We start from the raw sequence: 24,732 nt of genomic DNA, 5'->3' as shown, positions 1-24,732 counted from the left end.
TGTTATACTTTAACTTTATTGTTTTGGTTAAAATGCGTTAAAAAGCAATAGAAAAATTTGTCAGCGATAAGTCATATTTATATTGAGAGGTATAACAAAGAAATAGTAAGTTCAAAATCTTAAATGCAGTAATGTTTTTACGTGTGTGCATTTTTTAAATGCACATTGAAACATACGCAACCAAATCAAAGGCAACGAAAAAGAAAACGCAACAAAAAAGTAAAAACATGAATTAAATAGCAGCAACACAAAGACATTTAAGCTAAATTAGACCAGAGGTCTTTAGCTAAACGCCGCGTGCCGATTTCTTTAAAATTTTAACATTAAACACCTTCGCCATAAAAGATTCCGGTGCAAAATGATAAAACACATTATAGGAAGTGATTTGATAATGATTTAAATGTTGTTGGGTTTGTTTGTGAACTCTTTGTAAAAAAAATTTATAAATTGTACACATATATACATCGGATAATCGATCACTATTCATCCGAAAAATCCCCTCTAAACGTCCGGACATTTAAACAACAAACAAAAAAAATTCCCATTAAAATCACAGACCATAATATCACGTGTTGTTAATGTGGGTGTCGCTCGACAAAACAGGGGGTTCCCCGCTAATCCGGACAACGTGAAATTAGCCTGAGGGTGAAATCCCGGCATCGATTTATTGACGAACAATCAAACCAATGTTTCGTCACAACTGATAGCTATGACATAACACAGATGCTTTACGCGTGGCAACAAATAAGGATCGAAAAAAACAAACATGTTTACGAATTGTTTGCATGTTTTTGTTATTTTTGGAGATGAACGTTAAAAGATAAAATATTGTACCACGTTTAAAATAAATCATGTGAACTTGTGATATAAAACCTTCAAAATCTTATTTTGTATGCATTGGGGTATTTGAAAAAAATTTGGATCTCAAAGAAGTGTTACTTTCCGTAAGAGACACACGGATTTGCATTGCACGTTAAAAGTACGAAAGGAACAAATAGCAAACAAGACGAATTTTGCAATAAGTAGACACATGCCATTCAACTTTTGACAACCTTTCCAGCAGCCCTGAACTGTGAAGATCATTATATCGACCCCTGAAAAAATAAATACTAAAATCGGGAAAGATATTTTATTATTATTATGAGGAAAGACATAGCTTTGGCTAGTTTCAAAAAATCGGGTCAAAATATTATGTTGATTATTTCGGCCTAAATGGTTTGGAATTTCATTAGCAGGCAGAAACTGGTCGAAAACAATAATGTAAAACTGGAAAATTACGCAAAATTCCCATCAAAATGGATTTCCTGCTTTTTTGTGCCATCAAAAATCGATATAAAGGCATGACTATTTAGCCTTTTAGTTCTTATGAAAATTCCGAGAAACTGTTAACTTTCACAACCTGCTTAAACCTCTTTGAAAGTTCGACAAAAAAATGAAAATACCAATAAATAACTCATAAAAAACGTTAAAAATATTTGTTCAACTCACAGTAAAACCCGCAGAAGAATCTCTCTAATATCATCAGCGATTAGAAAGATCCCAAACGCCGAGCGACCGGTTCCTAACAATAGAAGTCGAATAATATCGCGTTAGAAGGTTGTTAAGTGAGGAGGGAAATAGAATGTTCCATTCAACCGACGGCGGCGGGTGTTTTTCCTCTCGGCATGTTTCACGTCCTGGAATGGAGAGATAAAAATATTCACTTGTATTTTATGGCTGCGATGTAGGCAGTTGAGTTATGAATGGGAAACACTTTTGTACGATAAGGCAAGGGACATGTTGGATATAAGAGACTTTTAGGACCTATATTGGTTATGTTATAGTGCAAGTGGGAACAAAGTATGTAAAAAACAAACAACTTCCTCTTGATCCCGTTGTTAACTTGACGGACGTTTCAAAGGCTTTTGGAGATTACGTTTTCTTGTGAACAAATTACATATTTATATTTTTATCTTTATCAATTGTAGAATTAAGTAAGAGAGACCATACTTGTTGGATATAAGAGACTTTCTAAAGCCTTTATTGGTGTGATAATGTTTTTAAGTGAATGAGAAATTTTGCTGTAAAAGTGTAGGAGTATCTTTGGGACATGTTTAAGTGAATAAACTGTTCAAAAGCCTTTTGATGGTTACGTTTTTATGTAAACAATTACAGACTTATATTTTCAGCTTGATAGATTGTAAAGTTAAAGAAGAGAATTCAGGCTTTAGTAATTAAAATAACTTTTCAATATTGTTCCTGCCTTATTTATCAATTGCTAGAGCCACCCGATTGGGTAATGTGGTTTAGAATGTATGCAAAAAAACAGTTTTATTGGTACATTGTGCAAATAGTTGAAAATCAGAGCAGTTCAAAAAAAATCGTTAAATTATTTTGTGAAGTATGGCGTGCGTACATGTTACCAAATATGGTAGTCGTTTTGTTCAAAGAACTGCGCCTAAGTTTGTTACAAGTCATGGAATTTTTTCAAAAACAGTAAAATTTAATATTTACTTCACACAACAACTTGCTAACCCAACCATTGTTACGTGTGAGAAGAGTTTTATTTGTTCGAACTATACCATTGTTCTCTATTGTCTAACGCCATTGTTACACAATAAGGGATGGGTTCCTTATTAAAATCTATCCCTGTTTATTAAATTTTGTGTTAGCATAAACAGAATCTGTATTTGTGGTTTTGTTAACAATCCTGTGTCTTTTCCACGTTTTTTTGGGGAACAAAGCTGTACGGAATATAATTCGGTTTAGGTGGCATAGCAGCGTATAACTGTGTTTCGCAAGTGGCTTGTACCCTGCAGTAAGGCGATGCTATGTCGCAGAAAAAACGTTTTTAAAAAACAGCACTATTTGTCAATGGCAGATTTGAACGTAACAACAATTGTGCCCAGTAAAACCAATGGACGATAAAATCCTTGGTAAAACAGAATCAGTCGGTTTAATAAAGGAATATATATTTCGCCTGTATGTGAAAAGGCAAACAGTGATCGTCAGGTTAAGCCATGCTGTTGATGGTTTTGATATATTACTAAAGTTGTTATTTTGAACAATTGGGCCTATACAGTGTTTGTAACTAATAAAACAAAAACCGATATGTTAAATTACTTTAAATCAGTGGTTCTCAAACTTTTTTATTGTCAGGGCCAAATGGTATTTTTTTAAGTGTGCAGGGAGCCGCAAAAAAAAACGAAACCTTGAGAAAATCACTAAAGATTATGACTTTAAAAGCTAAAATAGCAATCTTTGGTGGTTTTATGAGGTCTGGTGCGAGCCGCAAAATATGTAGTTGGGAGCCGCATGCGGCCCCGAAAACCGAGTGTGAGAACCACTGCTTTAAATAGTGCTATTTTCTGTTTAACTACATATATTTTAGCGTAAATTGTGAGGCAGAATTTGAATGTTTTCAAGTGTTGCAAATGAAAGGTTGGATTATGTAAAGCAAAAAAGCTGGTACGATTTTAGTTTAGACTCAACAGTGTAACCGGACGATGAACCGTTCAGTCAATTTTGTTTTAGTGTTTTGCCATTAGTTATCGACGAGTACCTAAATGCACTTGTGTGACGTCATTAATTAAGTATGTGCGTAACACCCGCAAGGTGGTTTAGTCTACTAATTTCCTTAAATATTTGCACCAGTTTATTACCAATTATATTTTGTCATGAATAAATTTAAAAACACACTGTTCCTTGGTATTAACGAGCTACCAACACTTTACAAACGTGGCCCAATTCCTAGTTTATTCTCAACAACCATACGAGGCCAGACCCATTGGTGACCGGCTGATTTGTTACACCGTGTTTTATAGGCCTGGCTTACTATGATTTATATATGAGTGTCCCGTGATCGCTGGTTTGCGTGAATGCTTTAGTGAGATCGGGATCAAGCTCTGTCACACAATTTGCGGCAAAACCTATTTTTTTCTTTGACACAATCCTTACACTTTCGTGATTACAAGACTTTTAACATATAAACCTGCAAAAGCTATAAAGGCGACATAGATTTGTCTTAAATTAAAAAGGATGAATAATTTAATGTGTTTATAACTTTGAATCAATTAAAAGACTCTATTCTTAGTTTCGTGATGAAAAGGCTTTTATCACATCAACCCCTAAACGAAAAAAGTATTAGTCATTCATCTTCAGGAATTTAAGACATATATATTTCGCTTTTATATCAAACCTGTAAACCAAAAAAAAGCGTTAGTCATTCTCCTTTTGAATTTAAGACATATATATTTCGCCTTTGCATCAAACCCGCAAACGAAGACAATCTCTAAAAAGCAACGTCATCCACCGACATTCGCCTACACTAGGTGTCGCCAACGCACACGACCTGCCGTATCGCTCACCCAACCGCAAATAACCACAAAAACTCTGGCTTGTTTCAAGCGGATGAGAGGGAGGTGTAAATTACCAATACACACTCGTCGATTTGTTAGAGTTAACTGCTGTGTTTCCTGGAGTAGTTTATCAGCAAATGTTATAACAAGCTTCGATATGTGCAGCTCGCTTATCACTTATTGGCTTCATGCTTTTATAAGCCTAGATATGTTATGCGAAAGGTGGTATCGTTGTTTTGTCGCGTTAACCCTCCCAAAGCGAGTTTGGTAAACAAAAACTGCAAGAGAGTTGTATTTAATGGATATGTACTTCTCCATACTCTTGCACTAATGATGATGAAAACAATGATTGTTGTAACTTCTGCAACCAATATATACAACCACTCTGGCAGTTTTGTTACAGATAAAGTTTCTTTTAATATCTTGGTTTAGTGTTTTAAATCGAATTCCTTCTATACAACTTGAAAAAATGATGGGTTGTTTGTTAATAAATACCGAGTTGCATCTTAATAAAATCGATGCAAAAAGGGTAAATTTGATGACATGTCATGTGTTGGTAAATAGAGTAAGGAAAATTTAGTCGAGATGATTAAGCAAAAAAAAATATTGTGGTAAAATTTCTTCGAAATCTGGCAACAGAAAATTTCTTCGAAATCTGGCAACAGAAAACGATAGAAAAGAGATAGGGACCGATTCTTTAAACGGCGTTCGCATATAAATTTATTGCTTATCATACTTACATTGATATAGAAAGCGTTTTGTCAAGGGTGTTCACACTCAAGCATCGAACGAATAAACAACTGGAGATATCTAAAATCGTGAAATGGAAAATAAAATGTAAATATTTATGACCTTATCTGTAACTGTGATTCGTTATAACTGGTAAACAATATAAATGTCACAATAGTTTGACATATATGTCACAATAACGATTATCACATGTAGAATGCATGGGTGTTGTTTATGAATTTTGTTTCGGGTGTTGATTTAGCTTTAAAGCAATGTAGCTTTTTTAAACGTAAACGTTATAACAGACTACAGAAATCGTCTGTGCAACAGGGTGGAGACCAATGCTGATCGTCTGCTGTTTGTTTGGAGTATATCGTGTATGCTTTTCTAAACCTTGTTACTTCTTACTTCTTGTTATGGTGCAAGTTAATTGTTGAAAACACTGTTGAGATTAAGAGTTTTGTAAAGCATTGGTTTATGTCTACTGTGAATTCAACAATATAATTAAAACTTTGGTCATTGATTATATTAAAACGTATCAGTAACAACTGATAGAAAACCTCTTTGAAGGGTTTGATATGTTCTGTTGGCAAATACATGTTGGCAAAAATTAAAGTAAAATTTCAGGCATAAAAACGTAAAATGTTTGTTTACGCAATAAACGTGCCATAAACTTACGGGATAAAAACTTGGCAGTGGCATAAAACTTTTTAAACATTTAAACATGGGAAACTCGGTTAAAAGACTTCGATTTTAGTTTTGACTTTTCAGGCATATTGCGCCCAAACTTCACCAAAGCATTGGGTAACAAATTAAATTTTTTGCAAGGTCATGTTACGAGCAAGACCACATACAATTGGACCTAAGTGGACGCGGCCGTTAAAAAGGGCGGGTTTCAATATCAGGCCGTTTCAGTTGTGGTTGATTGAGAGACGTCGTTAAAAAGGCCAATATTGCCTTCCGCAAACACTAATGCGCGTCATACAACCGGATCAAAAATGCTTTAAAATCCAATTATCTGGCCATGGCAAAAGGTCGTGTTTTAACACCTGTGGATTTGGCACAACGATTTTTTGAATTGTATTTTTTGCCAAATCATGTTCTGTTATTGGTTTTAAATTGACAAAATGCGGTTATTAATGGTGGAAAAGGGGACTGAATCGTTGTGAGTTTAACTGTAACAAACTTTTAGATTCAAATGTTTCCCTTTTTATACCACCTTGTTAAGTTTGGAAGACCAAACTTGCAACGAAGTTTTCTTCACCAACCAAATACAAAAGCCTTTAAAATGTGTTTTCTAATGTTTTACTTAAAAAACATTTTGGATTAAAATCCATCGAAATAAACTTACTTTCTGTAAGGTCGAAACAGTGTGCACTGTCTGCAGCTTATCATTTATTGGCTCTATGCTTTTACATTAAACTTACTTCCGTTTGAAAACAATTATTGAAACGCAATGAGCACAGAACAGGAATGTGTAACAGTCAATCTGTGTGTGTTTAACCAGTTGCAGTAAAAAATAGCGGGAAAGTTTAACTATCAAGTAGATTAAGTTTTAGTGTTGGTCGATGCTGGGGCTGAATCAACACATGTTCAACCAAACCTGTTTTTTCGGTGATTCAAGAACTTATTGTCGGCTTGCTTGCCGTGTTTGAATGAGTGAAGTATTTATTTGCTAGCTGCCAGAGTGTTCAACATTAGGTGATTGAGATAAGCTTAAATTTCAAGAGTTTAGGTATATATTTGTGTGTACAAAAGTAGAAAGACATGAAACAGTTTTGGTCGTTGTTTGCAGACGTTTTTGCCTTATTCCAGCTTGGTTATATTTTTACAGCTGTTTTTTTTCCAGTTGTGTTGTTTCTGCGTAGAAAGATTGACACCGTTAATGATACGCAATATATCACAACAAGCTATAGTTTACCTGTAATGCATTTGAATTACATTTTGTAAGTATTTGTTAATGATTGTGTCTTGTTGGTACTGAATGCATTAGAAAACCATTGGGTCACCAAATGTAGGCAATTCCACAATCACACGAACTTGTATTTAACTAGTGACGTCATTGGTAGTGACGTAACAGGCCTGGCACCTTTTTACTTTTTTGATATTTGATCTAACTGAGACGCAAGATAATGTTAATGCGAGTGGGCTAAGAGGAAATGCGGCCTTATCCTGTGTGTATGTTGCATCACAATGCCTCTAATTGTCTCGTTATAATACGCCACTGTTGCGTGTGTTAGTAATTTATCTTATGTGTTGCTGATAGAAATCGTTCAATACGAATTAGGGCGAGGTTGAAAATAGCTTGTTGTGGTTTGTGACATGAAACGTCGGTTTGGTAATGCTGGTATAATGTAGATTGTGACGTTTCAAAGGTTGGAGTATTTGCAAATGTAATGTTTATGAGGTCACTGAAAAGGTAGACTGGGCTGTATTGGGGAACGGGGAACGTGATGAACAGTAACCATTGGCGAAAGCTTAAGTATTCCCAGGCATATGGAACTCTATTCTGCGCATAAACTAGTGTGTGGGCATAGCATGCACATTTAATGCTGCCCACAGTGACCCTCAGTGCTCATCTAATGTTGGTCACAGTCGTCCTCAATGTACTAAGAGAGCTTGTGTGTATGACCAGACACATGAAAATCTATTCTGCGCATAAACTAGAGTGTGTGGGCACAACGTGTACGTCTAACCTTGCTCACAGTGGTCCTCAGCGAACTAGACACGTAAAAAAACTTTGGATAACATTGCACAATAACACAAAATCCTATGACTGACGCTTCAAGAATGTTATTTACCTTTAACACGGGGTTAGGCTTTATGGTGGGTTTGTTAATGTTTGCTGGCTGGACGAGTTTGTCAATTTAGTACATCACGCGATATGAGATACACTGACTATCCGCAAACATGTGCTGCTGTTGGTTGATCTACTCCTTCTATGCAGCACCACACAGTTACCCACGTCTATTCCCACGTTTCCCTTGCAGTAAAGCAGTTTGTGGGAGAAGCTGAAACCTTGCCACGTTGCCTGGTTTTGTAGATGAACTTAGCGCGTTTTTTACAGTCATAAAGTTTATCAAGCAGCATTAATGTGTTTATGGTATTGGTTGCATTGTAATATCTGTTACTGCATGATGTCTTGTCTTATGTACAAGTTCTCTTGCAGTTATGATTTTGACTACATTGCTTGCATTGTTTTTGTGTTTTCATTACCAACAGGAATATTTTTTGAATGTCTTGCATTAGTGTTTGGACTTGCTTTGTAAAAACGACACGTCAAAATGGTTGAAATAGTCAAAATGCGTGAGAAGCTGATAATAGATAGAACATCTGCTAGCAATCGTAAAATTAATGGCCGCGATTTGGCGTATTTGTATTATTGCCATGGTAAAAAAAACGTAGCATGTGGTCGATATGAAGAATTTTACCCTTCAAAACGCAACAAATTATCAAAAGTAAAGCGATTTGGGTTATTGTTCATTAACGCTAATACTTTTAACCCTAAAAAAGGGGTTTGGGAAACAATCGTTAAAGTTTATGTCGCTGGTTAGTTTGTAGGTCGGTTTTACAGTGCAATCGTGTCGCTATGCGTTCTTTCACCAAGCGAAATAAAGTCAACTCAAAGCGCAAACGTCCAAAGCACTAACTCCACTTACATTGTAACTAAATTGCAAGTTTTCGACTATTGGGTCCAACTCACGTATATAGGATATTAACTAATATTCAACAAAACTAATTGTTTTGTCATAAGAGTTGGTATAATGAGGCGTTTTAATGAGGCTTCTATTGCGTCACTTATAATGTGCAGAAAGCACTGTAGGTAAATTTGCGTAATGCGCTTTGTATTGTTAAGTACGTTGACCCAGTATTAAACCCTATTCAGAACAGTTAAAGTCTGTTAAACCGGAACTTAAGCTGTTAAATCTATTGTTTTTAACTTTGCATATATTCCACCTTCAATTAGTTGTTGTTGGCACAAATTCAATCAAACTTTGTTGTTTAAACAGATTTCAAAAGTTTCAGCGCATTATAACAAGTTTAAATAGCTTATAGGGATATTCTATCATGCTTACCGTGTAATGCAGCTTTAAAAAAGCGTTTGAAAGTTAGGGCCATTGCGGGCACTTTTGCTTCAAATTGGAAAGCATTTGAAAACGAAACTAGGTATTTGTATACGTTGAACCGGATCAAGCATAAAAATATTGATAAAAAAACAATTCTACAAAATCCAATGATAAGACAGGTCAATTTTTGCGCAACACCTGCTATATCGCATATTATGCTGTTAAGGTATACGCAGGCATTCAGTAAAATGCAAACAATGGTGTTTGTTCTATATCCCACTGTGTGTTGACAATATCTTTGTCGACAGATAAGAGCTCGGTGTGACTCAACAATGGTGATGGTGACGAAACAGTCGTGATTAATTAAGAGATAGTCAAAATGCGTACCATGATGGCTGTAGTCTATGTGTAACGGACAGTAACGCTCCCCTATAGCAAAGACTTTTCCCGCCGTTGTAACCCGTGACCTATACGTTCATTGTGACGACATAACTGCCAACTTTATGTGCGTCCTGCTTTTTCGGTTTCTTGTCTCTGCACGTGTAGCCCAGTCATTGTTTCAGCAGTATCTAAGTCTGTGGTGTTGTATTAAACTTTGCTGAGGTGGATAATTTTATGTTATGTAAGGTAATTGTTTGGACTGTTTGTAATTGTGACGTTTTGATTCTATTTGAATAAGGTGGTCAAAAATCCGTTTTAAATCACTGAAAATAAAGTGCATCTGAAACCGGCTATCTTATTCTGCCAGTCAAGAGACTGAAAGGTAGAATTAGCACACTGCTTGAATTCTACACTATGTGACCACAAATATAAAGATTTTCAAACCGGTTTAAAGTGCTTATAGTTGCTAAACCATAACTGCATTTTGCTAATTTGCCAGAAAGTGCAGCAAATACAGTTTGAAGTAATAAGAATGCAGGTTTGTTACATTGCAAAGTTTGTTTGGTGTGTCAGTGTATTTTGTACTGCATGTTATGTAATTTGACTTAACGAAGGAAGTTTTCGGGAAATTAATTAAAGAATTGTTCGCGTTTGTGGTGATGTCTTTGTACTTTGTTTTTACGCAATGTTAACGCAATTAAGACAGTTCATTTACTAGGGTATTTGGAAGAAAGTTTTGGCTTGTTTGTTGCTTTTACTTTTTTTCAACTTCTTAACATTGATTAGTTCTGTCCTAAACCCACGATCAATAAAGTTTTGACTTCGCAAGCACCCAAGCTCCAGAAGGATGGTAATTATGACGTAACAATGCCAGACAATGGTGTTAATAATTCATGAATAGTTTCGCTTTTCAGAAAAATGAAGCAACGAAGGACAAGATTTTAAAAATCGCTGCTGTTTGTTTCAGCTCTTCCACATTATGACGTATACGTTAGGTATTGTGATGTAACAACTACACGTAAAAGTTTGGTATTAGGTCATAAAATCGAACACAAAGTCTGGTTTTGCGAAAAAAAATGCATTCAAATTTTAATCATTGTGACGATATTCGAAAGACGATTGTGACGTACTTCACGGTCTGTTACATCACTACGTCTTATTCAAAGGCAACCTGACATAATCAAGTTTTTGTTTGAATCGCTGCGCTGAAAGTGTTCTAGATAAAAGTTAACCCGTGTCCCATCTTTGTGCGCAGCTTGTCCGTTGGTTTGGCAACTTATTGTTTGGTTTTCTAATATTTTGCACTGTACTGTGTGACATCACAATGAAATAGGTTTGTAAGGACATACTGGGCACTGTGACATAATAAAAATGTATGGAAGCCTTAATTAGCTGCCTGGGATAGCTGGCAACGATTTATTGGCTGCGCTGGAATTAATTATTTATTACTATTCACCATTGCGTGGCGCGGGAAGAACAACCGCGTGTTTTTCGAGAATTTTAGAGGAGACTGGCACGTCGCGCGTTTACAGTTCCATTCCAGTTAAAGCACAGACATAATTTGCAGCGTAACAGGTTGTATGTGTGAGGCAAATTGGTTACGTATGTGTTCAAACAGGCTTTGAAATGTTCATCTGTTAAGCAAATGTGCAAGCCTTAAGACTTTGTAGCATACTGGAAAGTTTCAGAACGCAGGCATTGTATAGCAGTAAATCAGTGATTGTGACGTCATATACGCTGCATGGTGATTGTTAACAGTTTCTGTCAGACATTGTGTATGGATTCGAGTCTAATTATAACCAAAAGTCACTTGGCATTTGCGAGATAAACTGTTTGGATGATTTGAAAATGTTGCCTCATCAGTGCTTTACATTCACAGCCTGTAGTGATTCTTAATTTCTTTACTTGCGACACAAAAGTGGACTTGGGTTGTCGCGTAGTTCACAAAAGGTTTCGAAAACTGAGCACTGTATCTTATTACCTATTTGCTTTACTTAACGTTCCTATTTAACGAATTTTGCAGTAATAAGTTGTCGCTTGACGAATTTTTCTGTAATGTCACCAACACTTCAGGTTTTAAAAAAGTTGGGAAAAACTTCGGAGCCAGAGCTTTGTTATACATTGACGTTGAGCGTTTAAACTGCAAAAAAGGTGGAGAAAAGCTGGGCTAACGGAGCCCTTGATCGCCAAATGCTCATGCCATCATAAGTGATATGACGATGACAACTCTTATTTCTGTACACTATAGTCGCATAAAAACAATGGATTTTGAATAAATCATTGAATTTAAATTGGAAGTTGTCAAGCCGAACAAAATGGCCCCAGAAATTTACGTGGCAGCCGTGAACGAAACGTTTGATTGGCCAAAATGACAATACGGCGTAACAGACATAAAACAGTACGCGACGTACCTGCCACTTTGGATTTTTTATTAATTCAATATTTTTTGTAGTTTCTATTAAGATTTCCATGGGTCCTCTTACATGTAAATATTCGTTAGTCGAGGAAAACAACATACATAAAGCAGTAAATCATTAAATATGACGTAGTATATGTAAAATAGTGGTTTATAGATTCGCTCATTAGGTTTTGTTAACGTTTAAACTCAACATTGTCTTTAATGTTCTTTACTTCGCAATGTGTTTTCCAGACAAATTTCCATGAATTATGTCATTGCTTTTTTTAAACGTAACCAGGTATTTCTTTTTTTGCTTTTTTTCACGGGGTTCGAACCCCGGTCAATCCTTTTTCTGTCTGTATATGGGTCAGACGCGCCAACCCATTCGGCCAAGTTCCTGCCCAGGTATTTCTTATTTCACCTCAGCCTGGTAAATATTGACATTCGCGCGCCCTCTTGTGAAAAACACACATAATTTTGAAAACTTATATTTGTTTCAAACTTTGTTCACATTGGCGGGGGGTTGAGAAAAAACGAAGGAACACTTGAATTCAGTGATTAAACATCCAATATCGTTTAACGCAGAAGAACTTATGACCTTAAAAGCAAACATAAGGGCGCATAATAGCACATAAAGTCACCCAGTAACGGGATTTCAATTTTTTGTCAGCCGGTTCTATCACAAATTTCATATTTTTTAGCCGGTTCTGTCACAAAAAGTTTATTGAAAGTAACCAGTAATGCTAACCGGTTCGCTGACCTCATAAAATTTTTTGAGGCGGTTCTACAGAACCGATGCTAACCGGCTGAATCCCACCACTGATGTCACCCCAAAAACGTCGGTCAGATGTCAAATACGGCTGTTAGTTAGCAAGCCTGTTTGGCTGCAGTGTACTATCATTTGTCATAGTGAGTAGCACATTCGCACATTTTTAGTTAACGAATTGAAATAGGTTTATCGTTTCGGCGAAAAAGTATTTGAATCGTGACAAGTTTGGGTATCAATTGAGCCCCTCCTTGCTTTCTAAAGTTCCACCTCGTAAGAGTTCTTCTCACACAAGCGTGCAGACTTCACTGCTTTACATAGAAGAAAAATACGCACGTATTGCATGCATTCGTAATTAACACGACTGTTATCATATATGTTGACCCCCATGTTGGGTGAAGCTTCTATAATGTAAGAATGTAAATTACAGAAGTGTGCGAAATACCGATAGGTGACGTAAAGAGCATTACAGAATATTTAAAAGCGAAGTTGTGTGTAATTGCTGACGGTTGCGGCTATTAGCTTTGGGGTGAGGTTTTATAATAAAAATAACAATAAGACTAATTTTAAAAAAGTCACAAGTATTTATATTGTAAAATACATAGTCAACGTAATTTATTTATTATTATCAAAAAACATTTTGACAACATTCAAACTCTCTGGCAGTTTTTGTTTTAAAGTTTTGCGGGAACTTTTTAGTTTATTGTGCGATGTAGTATGGGCAAGATGCGACCGAATACTATGTGCAGTTGGCGGCGAATTCAATAAAACCTTGCGAATGACCATTCTAACCAACTCCTACATGGGGAATCCCCCAGATCGTGACGAGCAAAACTTTAAAATTCGAACCGAGCTCATCACGTGACCGGAGTTCGTGCCCAGACCACGTGACAAATGGGTTTGTATCGATTTAGTTTAAAAACGTCCGATCGGCGAAAAAGCGCCCTTCGCCACCATCTCATCCGATTTTGTCCAGGTCGGGCTCGTGATAAAAATACGTCATTGTGAGGAAATTTGGTTGCCTAGTAACTGATTGTGCTGTAGCAGTGCTAACAAACATTTCATTTGAACATGAAAGAGGTTGCGGGTCGTAAACGTGCGATGAACGAGGTCCGACATAATTGTGCGTGCGTTGCGAACATCCCAAGGTCACAACAAGGTCATGTGTGTCGCGAAGGTCGAAAACCAAGGTTTTTTTGAAAAAGGCTAAACTTTTTATGTTGGACACAGTAAGAAAGTATATATTGGCTTGTGGCCCAGTTTGTAATCAGAAAATTTCGTAACAAATGATCAGCTGTACTTTGTCATTAGGCCTTATACCTTAGAAACAATAGTTGCAAACTTGTTTTTCGCGGCACATTTGGAAACAAATCACGACACACGCGGTTGTGACGTAACAACAAATGCTACAAGTGGGCAAAGACAATGAGTGTTTTATTATCATTATTATCAGCTGACTAGTATTGCTGTAAACATCGCAAGAGTTTGGCAAACTCATTGCGCAGTCACAACCCTCCTTATTCACGCATTGTGACGTCACAGATGGTATTGCGACGCAACAGAAGGTCGCTTGTTGTCGAAGAACGCGGAAATTGTTGGAGTCTACATGGCTTCCGTGTTTCACCTCGGCAGTATTTTCGGATCGAGACAGAGTTGAGGTTGGAAAAGGCACAGAACGGAGAGAGTTGGGCTGTGAGAAAGTTTTTGCTTCCAATGTGTGCGGTTTGCGATTGTGAGGTAACAATTGAGCGCGCCTTTTGTTTATGTGGCAACGTTTTGTGGTTCCGGTTTTGACGAAACAATCAGTTTAAACAAGACGTTTTAGAATCAATGAATTGTAACCTTAACATAACACAGGGACTTTAAAATAGATTAAACACAATGTAAATAACATAAAATGTCTAAATTGAGTTGTGATTCATAAACGCAATGGCGGAAGTATAGCGATGCATTGAAGCCACGTGCTTCTGACGTAGTTTGAACCTTGAATTATTGAGTAAGTCCCATTATGTCTCATTAATTCGTGATATGAAGCTGCGTCGGTATCATGTGAATTTGTGTATCATGTGAATTTGCATGTGTTTCTTGTCTGTTGTATCAAATAAATAATGCACGACTTTAAGAACCTTCAATGCGACTTTATCGTTCAAGGTTGAAATAAGGATTTGTTTGGATACAGAGCAATTTAGCTTAAGTTGTATTGTGGCTTACAGCGTATACACTTGATATTAAGACGCCTTTTTTGCACGTTTTGTCGCAGCACTTGTGTGTTATAAAGTGTTAAGAATTCATGCTACAAAACGTGATGTTTGAAATTAATTAACCTAACATATGTGGTGGGTAATGAGTTGGGATGTTTGTTGAAAATTTAGCATTTTTCCCTGAAGTCACCGTTACAAAGTTTTGCTTTAAGATGGGCTTATACAAAGTTATGTACTTTTAAAGAAAAGTAGAATAACTTGCCGCCTGGGCTGGTATGTAGTAAATAAATATTACTGCAGAAGTTTCAACTTACATTTTGTCAATTTCCAAAACACAGGCGCTCAAAAGCCAAGTGACAGTTTAGTTGCAAAGACCAATTGCTCTATATCCTGTGATTTCAAAAGCCCGTATGATTAATCTTCTGCTGCAGATTAAGCTGAGATAATCCATCTCAAAGCTAATAGACTTTACAGCGTTATCTGCTACTTTCGTTTCTGTTAGGCGAAGCGGAAAAACGGCGAAAAAGCCCACAGTGATGAATAAGTGCTGTGGTTTCGCTAAGCAATAAAACAATAGGCGAAAGAAATGGTTGTTTGCAGTTGTTAATTAATTAACAGACGCTTATCAGGAAGTAAGACTTTGGGAGGAGTAGATTAAGTTTTTGCCCGCACAGACTCCAGTGTTAATGTATGCGGAAGTTTACCAGCTAGACACGCGACAGGAAACTAACAGCTTTGTCAGCAACTGAATATTCTTCCTTGTATTTTGCAGCATTACTAGTTATTTCAATAAATTTGCATTATAGACACAAAATGCAAACTGCATACCCGCAGCACTTCATATGCAATGTGACGTCAGGGGATCATTACGTCACCGGCGTACCACCCGCAGTGATGACGTCATATCCTCCCATGGAATATGGGGTTTCCCCGGCATTGTTACAAGATGTGACGCAACAAAACGCTATGATGCCTGTGTTCGTAAAAGTGGGTGAAAATCTGGTGCTGTCCCAGGGAAATCCCCACATGCTACCCCAGTTTGCTCCAACTCCAGGGGTGCAACCTATTCAGTACGTCACCATGCCATCGACGCTTGCACCCCTATCTGCGTTTCCACCGCCCCCAGTAAAACCGAACAGCGACCCCGCGTGTCAGCTCGAACATTTACAAGGGCGCCACCTAGCGATGTCGGAAGTGAATCAGATGCTCCCTCCAGTGGAGATGAGATCGATCCTGATCCCGCGGAGGAGAAGCGGACAGAGAGGCGGTGAGTTCCCATGGTGATGCCAGCCGCGTTTAAGCGCACATAGAAATCATATGTCTAGATTTCAAGCCTTGATCGTTTTGTGATATACTTTTCAAACATGAAATTACAATTTGAAAAGCAAATCCCTTTGGTAAAATTCCTTTTAATGTTTGTGATTGTGATTTCTACTGTCGTGCCACTGCAAGCACCTTAAATGTATGCGAATTTCGTTTTAGTTCCTCAACAACCTTCCCGTTTCGCTCCACCAGGGGGCGCAACCTGCGAACGCATATTGCGTGGTAACAACGTTGCTGTGCGACGAACCAGCCAATCGTTCGACGACGATCAGCAAAGTTTGGGTGAGTTGTGATTTGTGTGTTACAGATCGGTTTTGTAAATTTTAGTTATGAAGACAATAAAACATGCAAAGCTTTATTGGTTGAACGAAAATTCATTGAAATGCTTCGACCATTGCAAAAAAGTTAAGTAAGCTAAATCTAAAACCTAAATATCTCACTGTAATTAAATAAATGCGAAGTGTGAAAATTCTTATAAATTTACAGATATCGGATTTTTTAACATGTTTAGGAAAAAACGATTTTTTTTCACCCAGGCACCCCAAGCCCCATCAAGAAACCCGCTCCCTTTTATTGTGACGTCATAAACAACCCACCTACGTCATCGTCGCCTGACGCGCGAACGTTGCAGAAGATCTCCGATGTTCTGGAATATTACTTTTCCGACGATTGTCTGTCGAAGAACGCTTATCTTCTCAAACAGGTGAGTGACCTTTGTGACGTCACAGTGCAAGCGCGCAGTGACAAACCTGAAAGAATTTTGCTTTCTAATGAATTATGTATTCAATTGATTTAAGTGCTTCGGCTTCCCGTGCAAGAGTCGTTTAAAGTTGAAGATTTCGCCCACGCAAATTGAAGCTTCCGCGTCAAAACAATCTTATATTGCCGTTTTGTTTATTTGTTGTTGTAAACCTTTGATTAAACGTCATAATACACCGACACAAACTTCCTTAAATACTGCTGTTGTTTAGTTTCAAACCAACTTGGAATAACATTTGTGTTATTTTAACTTGTAGATTTCACAGCAAGAAAACGGTTTTGTCAGCCTGCGACGAATTGCCGCCCTCAAGCGGATAAAATCACTGACGCGAGATATCCGCACAGTGGCGCACTGCGCTCGCCAATCGCGAAAACTCGAAATGAGCGAAGATGGAACAATGGTAAGACTAAAAAATTCGCCAAAAAACGGGGTCACCAATACTAAGTTAAATATATAATATTTCAATTAAACATAAACTTCTATGACGTCATAAACGCATTATTGTGACGTTTCAGATTCGTCGCGTGCAGCCGCTTCCCAACAATATGGAACCTCCCCGTTTTATACGAACCGTGATCGCCATCAACTTGCCGCTCGAAAACCCGACAATCGAAAGTGTGACGTCACTATTCGCTTCGTTCGGTGATCTGACGCAAGTTCGCGTCCTGAAACCGGGAAAGCCCCTGCCATCCTACCTCAGGGATTACACAGCAGTGAGTTTGGATTTAGATTAAAATGAGCGATAAAATAATACAACAGGAAAAAAGCCTGTTATGTTATGTTGTGTATTTTTGCAATATATGCGGTTTATCTATTACCACAAGACAGGGCAATGATGATTTTTAGGCAGTTTAAAGCGCTAAATTTCTGTACACCATAAGCTTGAAAACATTTATTTCAAATAAACCTAATCTTTTACAAACACAAATTTAATAAATAAGCTGTTGCTGCCAGGCATAGTATTAAGTTTATAGAGCTCTTCTGGCAAATGTATTTTTATGATGACGTTTCGACGTCCTATACAGGTCGTCTTCATCAGGGTAAATAACACTGAATGCGACTAGAACTTTAATGCGCAACACGTGTCTTCTCTGTTTAATAAGTACCACATATTCTTTCACTCACGCCATATACTAAATATACGTCAATTATTAGTATTTTGAAAACATTATCGTTTTTTTCCAACTCACTAATTCATTGGCAAGCTGAAAATTATGGCCGTGGCAACCGTAAACCGCACAAAACTGAAATAATAATGAAACACACTAACTAAAACCTTTGTTTTCATGTCAAACGCGAAGCTTACGACTTTAAGTGACGTCATACACGATTCGATTATTCCGCAAATTTAGCCGATTCGAGGCATCTCTAGTTTAAATCTGTTATCTTTCTTATTTAGGACAGATATATTTCTCTAGCATCGTAAGTGTTTGCAAAAAAGTTACAATGAAACAAAAGATTTAACCGACCTTTGTGTTTTAGTGGGTTCCTGATCTTGGTCAAAACCCTTGTGCAATGGTGGAGTTTGAAAGTCAAGATGAGGCGCAGCGTGCTTGCAGAGAAATCAACATGAACCATAGAAAGTTTAATAGCCTCAGGGTGGCGCTATTGAAACCAGGTGCAAGGCTGCGAAGAACGCTCTACAGAAAATACAAAGGTATGGAAGTATTGTTTATTGTATACTTATGTAGTGTTTCATGTCCAGCGTACGTTTTTCGGGCAATAACAATATATTACGATTACTCACATAATCAATTTATCCTGAAAGTAACTGTCATTTCGGTACTTGCATTAAACCAGGTAGTCGGCAACCCGTGGTACGCGTATATTCAGTTTGCTATGACGTAACATTCAGTTTGTATAGTCCTAAAACCAAGCTTCCACGCACTCTCCTGCTTTCTGATTATACTGGTATCAAATCAACTGGTACAAACCACTTTTACACTAAAAAATGTTGGCAAGCAATGTCATTACCATTTTAAAAAAGCTAATTGGCACGTTTAAAAGGGTGCTACCAAGCATTTTGTGTTTAAAAAACACAAAACAAGCATTAACTTTTACATTTTCAAATAGGTAATTCTGATTTTGAACTATTCACACTTTATTAACTTTATGCTTAACAGCAAAAAACCTAGGAAAGCGATAAAAAATCATTTTTGCAGCTGGAGTAAAAAAAAAAAAAAACACTTGACTAAGCAATGTCAAATACCTTTAAAGCTTTAAGCTTGTAAAACTCCTTACATCGTATCTATGCAAAACACTTCCACCACCAAAGCTTATGAAACCTCAGACTGCATGTAATCTCCTCCTTCTCTGTTACCACTGGAATTCTTATCTCAATGCCCACAGCAGCTTATCAACGGAAAGGCACTTTTAAGTTGCAACGCACGCGCTTTTTCTTGTTGCGCACGTTTATTATTTTCTGCCTATTGCTGCTTCTATATCGTAACTGTGATTTCACTCAAATCAGATAAAGCATAACAATGAGCTATGATGGTCGATTGTTAAAAGCTTTTTTAAACTTGTTCATTGTTTATACACACCTTTAACAAATCTTTCTGCTGAATATAGTATCGATTAAAAAAGGCCAATGTCCTTCAGTACGAAAACATTTTGATTCATTTTTTCAGACGATGAAGTCGAAAAATTAGACGAAAACCAAAATTCACCACAAAACTCCACAAACTACCACGCCGATGACGTGCCACTGGAACAGATGACGCAAATCACTATCACCAAGGCAACCGACCAGTCACGTGACTACGACGCTAGCGGATCCGGTTCGGATTCCGACGTCGGTGATGCGGAACGGAAACGGTTCGTTGGGAACCGGATAATTTCGGACAGCGGCTTCAGTCAGTCGAGCGGGGACGAACAAGAAAAATCAACGAGGTTTCATCGAAACGCGCGCAGATCAAGTCGACCCGCCATTAACTGTGATGTTGATTCCTCTGACAGCGGTGACGTCACCAGTGTGATGACGTCACGACCACGTAAGACCACTAGAGGTCTTGTTTCCGTGGGAGTCATCCGGAACCCCCTGGGACCCAAGGACAACACCACGAAGGGATTTTGTCCCGGATTTCGAAAGTGCCTTGTCTAACCCGTGCATCTACTTGCCGCCATTTTGTCTGACACTTACTTTTTTCGTGGTGTTATTTTGAAGTTTTTACTGGCCAACTGGCCCTGTTACAAATCTTTTTTCTGGCTTTATTCTAAGTTCAAGGTAGCTTCTAAAAAACATTATTTTAAGCTCTGCCTCATATCAATTTTCTTTACCTGCTAAAAAACCCCAAGCATTAATCGGCTAATCATAGTTTCGTTTGTATTATTTTGATGCTTTCGATATGCAAATTGTTTTCCTCAAAAGTATTGAGTTGACGTGAACCAAGTATTGCTGTGTGCGTATTCAAGATATTGCAAGAGGTTGCAAATAAGAGACAAACTTTTTATGTCTCGATATTTTTTTCAATCATGTTGCTTTTAATAAATTTTCCTTCAAATCAACAAAATTGTGTTTTTTGAAGAATGGCCTTGGTGCTCTATGGAGTCATGGAACTTCTAACAACCTGCAAATCTGACTAAAACTGTCGAATAATGACATAAATGGTGTTTTTTAATTACACTGTTGTCACACGAAGATTCAAAAATAATTCTCTTAATAATTGTATTAATTACAATTGTAATGTAGGTAAAGGGACACAAGAAAAATGGAACTAATACATAATTGTCATGTTTATTCTTCATAATGTACAGGTAAATATCAAAAACATGTCATGGATAAAGTTAAAATTTTGACAAAACTTAAGCAAAAATTATTGTTGAAATGATAATTATAAACACAAAATTCTTTTGAAATAATATATTTGATTTTTGGTCAATTTAGAATTTAGATGATAACAACAAAACATTATTAGTGCGGCAGTTATACAGTACTGTGAAAGCAAGCTGAAATGGTTAACTTGTAGTACGAACTCTTCAAAAACAAAGTATAGAATTAATAACACACAAAGGACAGTTGTGTTCAAATTAATTTTGCAAATACAGTGTGAAACACAGAAGGATATACAAATTTTCATTAGTTTATTGCTATGTACAAGCTGTGTGTGTATGAAACAGATTGTGGGTTTGTACCTCAGAAAAGTACAAGTCCGGTTTCTTTAATTCTTTTTGTTTTGACAAATATGTTGCAAATGTTTTAATTTAACACAAAGCAAAAGTCACTAATATAAATTCTTTTTTTATCATGATTGATTTTCGGTTAACTGTTAAAAATTAGCCAAAACCTGATTTGAGATATAAAAGTTTGTGTAAAATCAGACGAAAAAATGTGCAGTCCATACAATACCCTGGTATGAAACATGGTTCACAACAGGCATTTAATTGGTTGCAACAATTTGGTACATACAGGTTCTACAATTCACAGTCAGACACAAACACACAAAAATCTGATAATTGGGTGGTAATAAATTCAAATAAAGTATTAGGATTTGATTTTGTTTTCCAAAATAGTAACAAAATATTAACTCATTGATAACATGCTACTGGAAAACTAAATGTGGTTCTAAACTTGTGGGTAATTACTGGGTAAAGATCATCATATGTTAGTTCCATAAGTTGGTAGGTTTAAAATTTATCTTTCTCAACGGTAACAATAATAAAAGGTTAAGAACCACTGCACTAAACCGAAAAATATTTTAAGATTAAAATCGGTAAACTTTGTGACAGAACAAAATACTCTGAGGTTTTGAGGAACATTTTATATAATCTTAAACTGTCAGTTCATCAAAGTTGTCTTGTAGACCCTGCCAACATTTGTAATATTCTTCATCAACACATTCACACGTTTCATTTCCCCATTTAGTGACGGCCATACTGAACGAAGATTCAAACATAAATGCTTGGGAACCTTTGCCGATAAATTCTGGAACCAAATCAGCCTTGGAAGCCGCATTAAAGCAAGCTGCATCTGGGCCATGAGGTGTCATCATGCTGTGAAGTGTGGCGCTGCCTGGCTTGCTGCCAACTTTGGCTTCATATGATCCTTTAATCACGCCCATGAACTCACTCATGCAATTTCTGTGATAGTAAGGTGGCCGGAAAGTATGTTCATGCACAGACCAGCGTGGAGGAAATATCACGAAGTCAGCAATGGCCACTCCAGGCCGTGTAGTTTGAGCTGTGAGAACTGTAAATATAGAAGGGTCGGGGTGATCATATCGGACGGCGTTGATAACCATAAACTTATCAAGATCATATTTATAAGGGGCATAGTTGCCATGCCAGGCTACCACATCAAAAGGCGAGTGGTCTTGCTGGGCTGCGAACAGTTTTCCTTGGAATTTGGAGACAATTGTAAATTCACCGAGTACTTTCTCAAAACAAGCCACTGGAGTTAGGAAGTCTCTTGGGTTGGCGAGGCCGTTTGCTCCGATTGGACCCAAGTCTGGCAAAACAAAATGTGTGCCGAATATTTCCAGAATATATCCACGACTTGGACCTTCCACATTCACATGAAATCTCATCCCTTGTTGTACAACGCAAATCTCATTTGGTTCAACTTCCATAATTCCAAACTCTGTTTTCACTGTGAGTTTTCCTTGTTGTGGAACAATCAAATAATCGCCATCAGAATTGTACATCACTTTGTTCTTCATTCCAACATTGCATGCGTAAACATGAATAGCGACTCCATTTCTTGTCCTAGCATCCCCTGTCCCGCAAACAGTCGACATTCCATCTACAAAATCCTTTTCCTCATCAGGAATAGGAAAAGGATTCCACCGTAGCTGGTTTGGATTCGGTTCAATGTCGTCCCAGTTGTGCATGATCCCCCCTTTTTGCACAGCTTGCTTGTAGGGTTTGAACGGGAGATGTTTGGCCGAGGGCAGGATTCTGTACAACCAGCTGCGTTTGTTGGATGTCCGAGGGCATGTGAAAGCAGAACCTGATAACTGCTCGGCATAGAGGCCATGTGGACATGTCTGGGGGCTGTTCTGACCTTCAGGCAAAGCGTTTGGACAACGAGGGTCAGAGCTGGCAAACTCGTTTCCAAAACCAGTCAAGTATTTGAGACTACTCATTTTTTCAAAAACTTGTAAACACCTGGAAAATAAACACACAAAAAAGATGACACATGTTTTATGAAGTGTTTAAAGAATGTTTACTTCTGACAAGCTGTTTCACTGGTAGATATTGTTAAATGGACAAGCTACTTTGAAAATGTCTAATGCTGGACAAATTGAAAATAGTACAGATCATCTTGTTTAACCTACTGTGACTCTAATTTTTACAAGATTGTTAATAACTTAACCAGCAAAACTGAAATGAACTGCTATTGACAAAAATAGTAAGCTGCTGTGATATAAATGAAGGAAAGCCAAACAATACTAAAAACTTCATAAAAATAACAAGATTTTCACAGCGCACTGACTGATTTGTCAAATAACATATACTAGACTAAACTAAATAAATCCGACATTACTAAACATAGCCAAACAACAAGACAATATTAACAAGAATCTTAAGAGTTGTTACTTGCACATACCTGCTCCAAATCAGCAAAATTCTCAAAGAAACCAGTTCTAATTAAGCCACAAAGATATGCTCGCTTTTCTGACCTGGTATTGCGACACGTGAGGAATACCGTGCGTTGATTGGCTGAAAAGAAGGCGTGTCGTTTTGGTACGTGACTTCTGAAAAGACAGGGGCGTTGAAAATAATATACAGCTGACGTACGTAAATATCAAATTACAGCTCCTTGTTTTTTATTGCCGAGTTTTGCGAACGAAGAGTGTTTATGTTGTCATTATGCCAACGAGCGCGAAAGCGTGTCAGTATTGTCAAGACAAAAAACTAAAAATAGCCTATACAGTTTTTAAATAACTTACATAGAATGGAAAATAATTTGATTAAACCCCCTTGTAGCCTATTAAGTAGTTTCAAGACCAAAAGTATTTAAACTTACTTCGTTCCTGGAAATGGTTCCTATGAAAGAAAACGCCAAAGTGCACGCAAAATGTCCTTCGTAACTTTAACATGACACTATAATGTGGCGTATGTGAAATATGCATTATCACACCGCAGTTTTTTAAATAAAAAAGTTGATTCGAAAGATTCTTCAAACAATCTACCTATTCACAAATTCCCAGCAAATCTCATGAAGCATAAAGCGTCCACCTTACGTTGTTTTATTTTGTGTTTTGTAATTTAAAACTGGCCAATTCTGACTTTTTAATTTATTTGAATTATATATAGAGGAAAAAAATGAACGTTAAATATTTTTATTTTTTAGATTTTAAACCAACTTTTTTGACTACATTTACATTTATACTCATTAGAATGCAGAATAAGTCATTTAAATCAAAGGTATGACTTTGTTTTGTAAAACAAAAAACAGTTTATGTCGCAACGGCAGGAATTTTTATATGCCGACTTGCTGGTAGTCAGTATTAACTACAAAACAATACAACATATAACCTACAGGGCCAGCACTAAGGCTTATCAAGTCGTTGGGTCTACCATAGCGTGGGAACTGCTAACCGCAGATAAAACACGTGAAATCAACCTTTAATCTCACAAAAGCAATTTAATGTCTATTTGACCAGGCTTTTTCGGGTCGGGTTTGAGTTTAAATAAAACCGGCCTAACTTTGCACTCTGTCATATTGTGCTGCATTTTCACTCGGTAAATCTTTTGTTCAGACGTGATTGGAAAAAATGGGTACGAGTTTTGGTTCCGATAAAACGGGCCTGACTTATCAATATGTAG

General features: G+C 37.2%; 2 protein-coding genes and 1 long non-coding RNA gene across 3 annotated transcripts; 1 reads left to right on the top strand and 2 right to left on the bottom strand.

Annotated features, from left to right (window-relative positions):
* LOC145222346 (uncharacterized) lies at positions 1-18,496 on the bottom strand. Its single transcript, XR_013859318.1, has 5 exons — positions 18,432-18,496; positions 16,799-16,951; positions 5,078-5,147; positions 1,489-1,676; positions 1-1,094 (listed from the first exon to the last, which is right to left on the bottom strand). It is a non-coding gene; the product is annotated as an uncharacterized LOC145222346 (long non-coding RNA).
* LOC145222344 (uncharacterized) lies at positions 15,122-20,474 on the top strand. The gene is made up of 7 exons (XM_080088442.1): positions 15,122-16,146; positions 16,362-16,484; positions 16,739-16,905; positions 17,219-17,362; positions 17,478-17,675; positions 18,445-18,619; positions 19,593-20,474. The coding sequence occupies exons 1-7, from the start codon at positions 15,693-15,695 to the stop codon at positions 20,063-20,065; spliced, it is 1,734 nt and encodes a 577-aa protein (XP_079944568.1). The 5' UTR covers positions 15,122-15,692; the 3' UTR covers positions 20,066-20,474.
* A 208-nt stretch (positions 20,475-20,682) lies between these two features.
* On the bottom strand, positions 20,683-23,652 carry LOC145222345 (homogentisate 1,2-dioxygenase-like). Its single transcript, XM_080088444.1, has 2 exons — positions 23,510-23,652; positions 20,683-23,067 (listed from the first exon to the last, which is right to left on the bottom strand). The coding sequence occupies exon 2, from the start codon at positions 23,043-23,045 to the stop codon at positions 21,732-21,734; it is 1,314 nt and encodes a 437-aa protein (XP_079944570.1). The 5' UTR covers positions 23,046-23,067; positions 23,510-23,652; the 3' UTR covers positions 20,683-21,731.
* Positions 23,653-24,732: the final 1,080 nt, after the last annotated feature.

Source organism: Phallusia mammillata, chromosome 4 (genome assembly GCF_965637545.1).
Source record: "Phallusia mammillata chromosome 4, kaPhaMamm4.hap1.1, whole genome shotgun sequence".
Classification (NCBI taxonomy): domain Eukaryota; kingdom Metazoa; phylum Chordata; class Ascidiacea; order Phlebobranchia; family Ascidiidae; genus Phallusia; species Phallusia mammillata.
The sequence above is the reverse complement of the archived record's forward strand: the minus strand, read 5'-3'. Positions and strand labels throughout refer to the sequence as shown.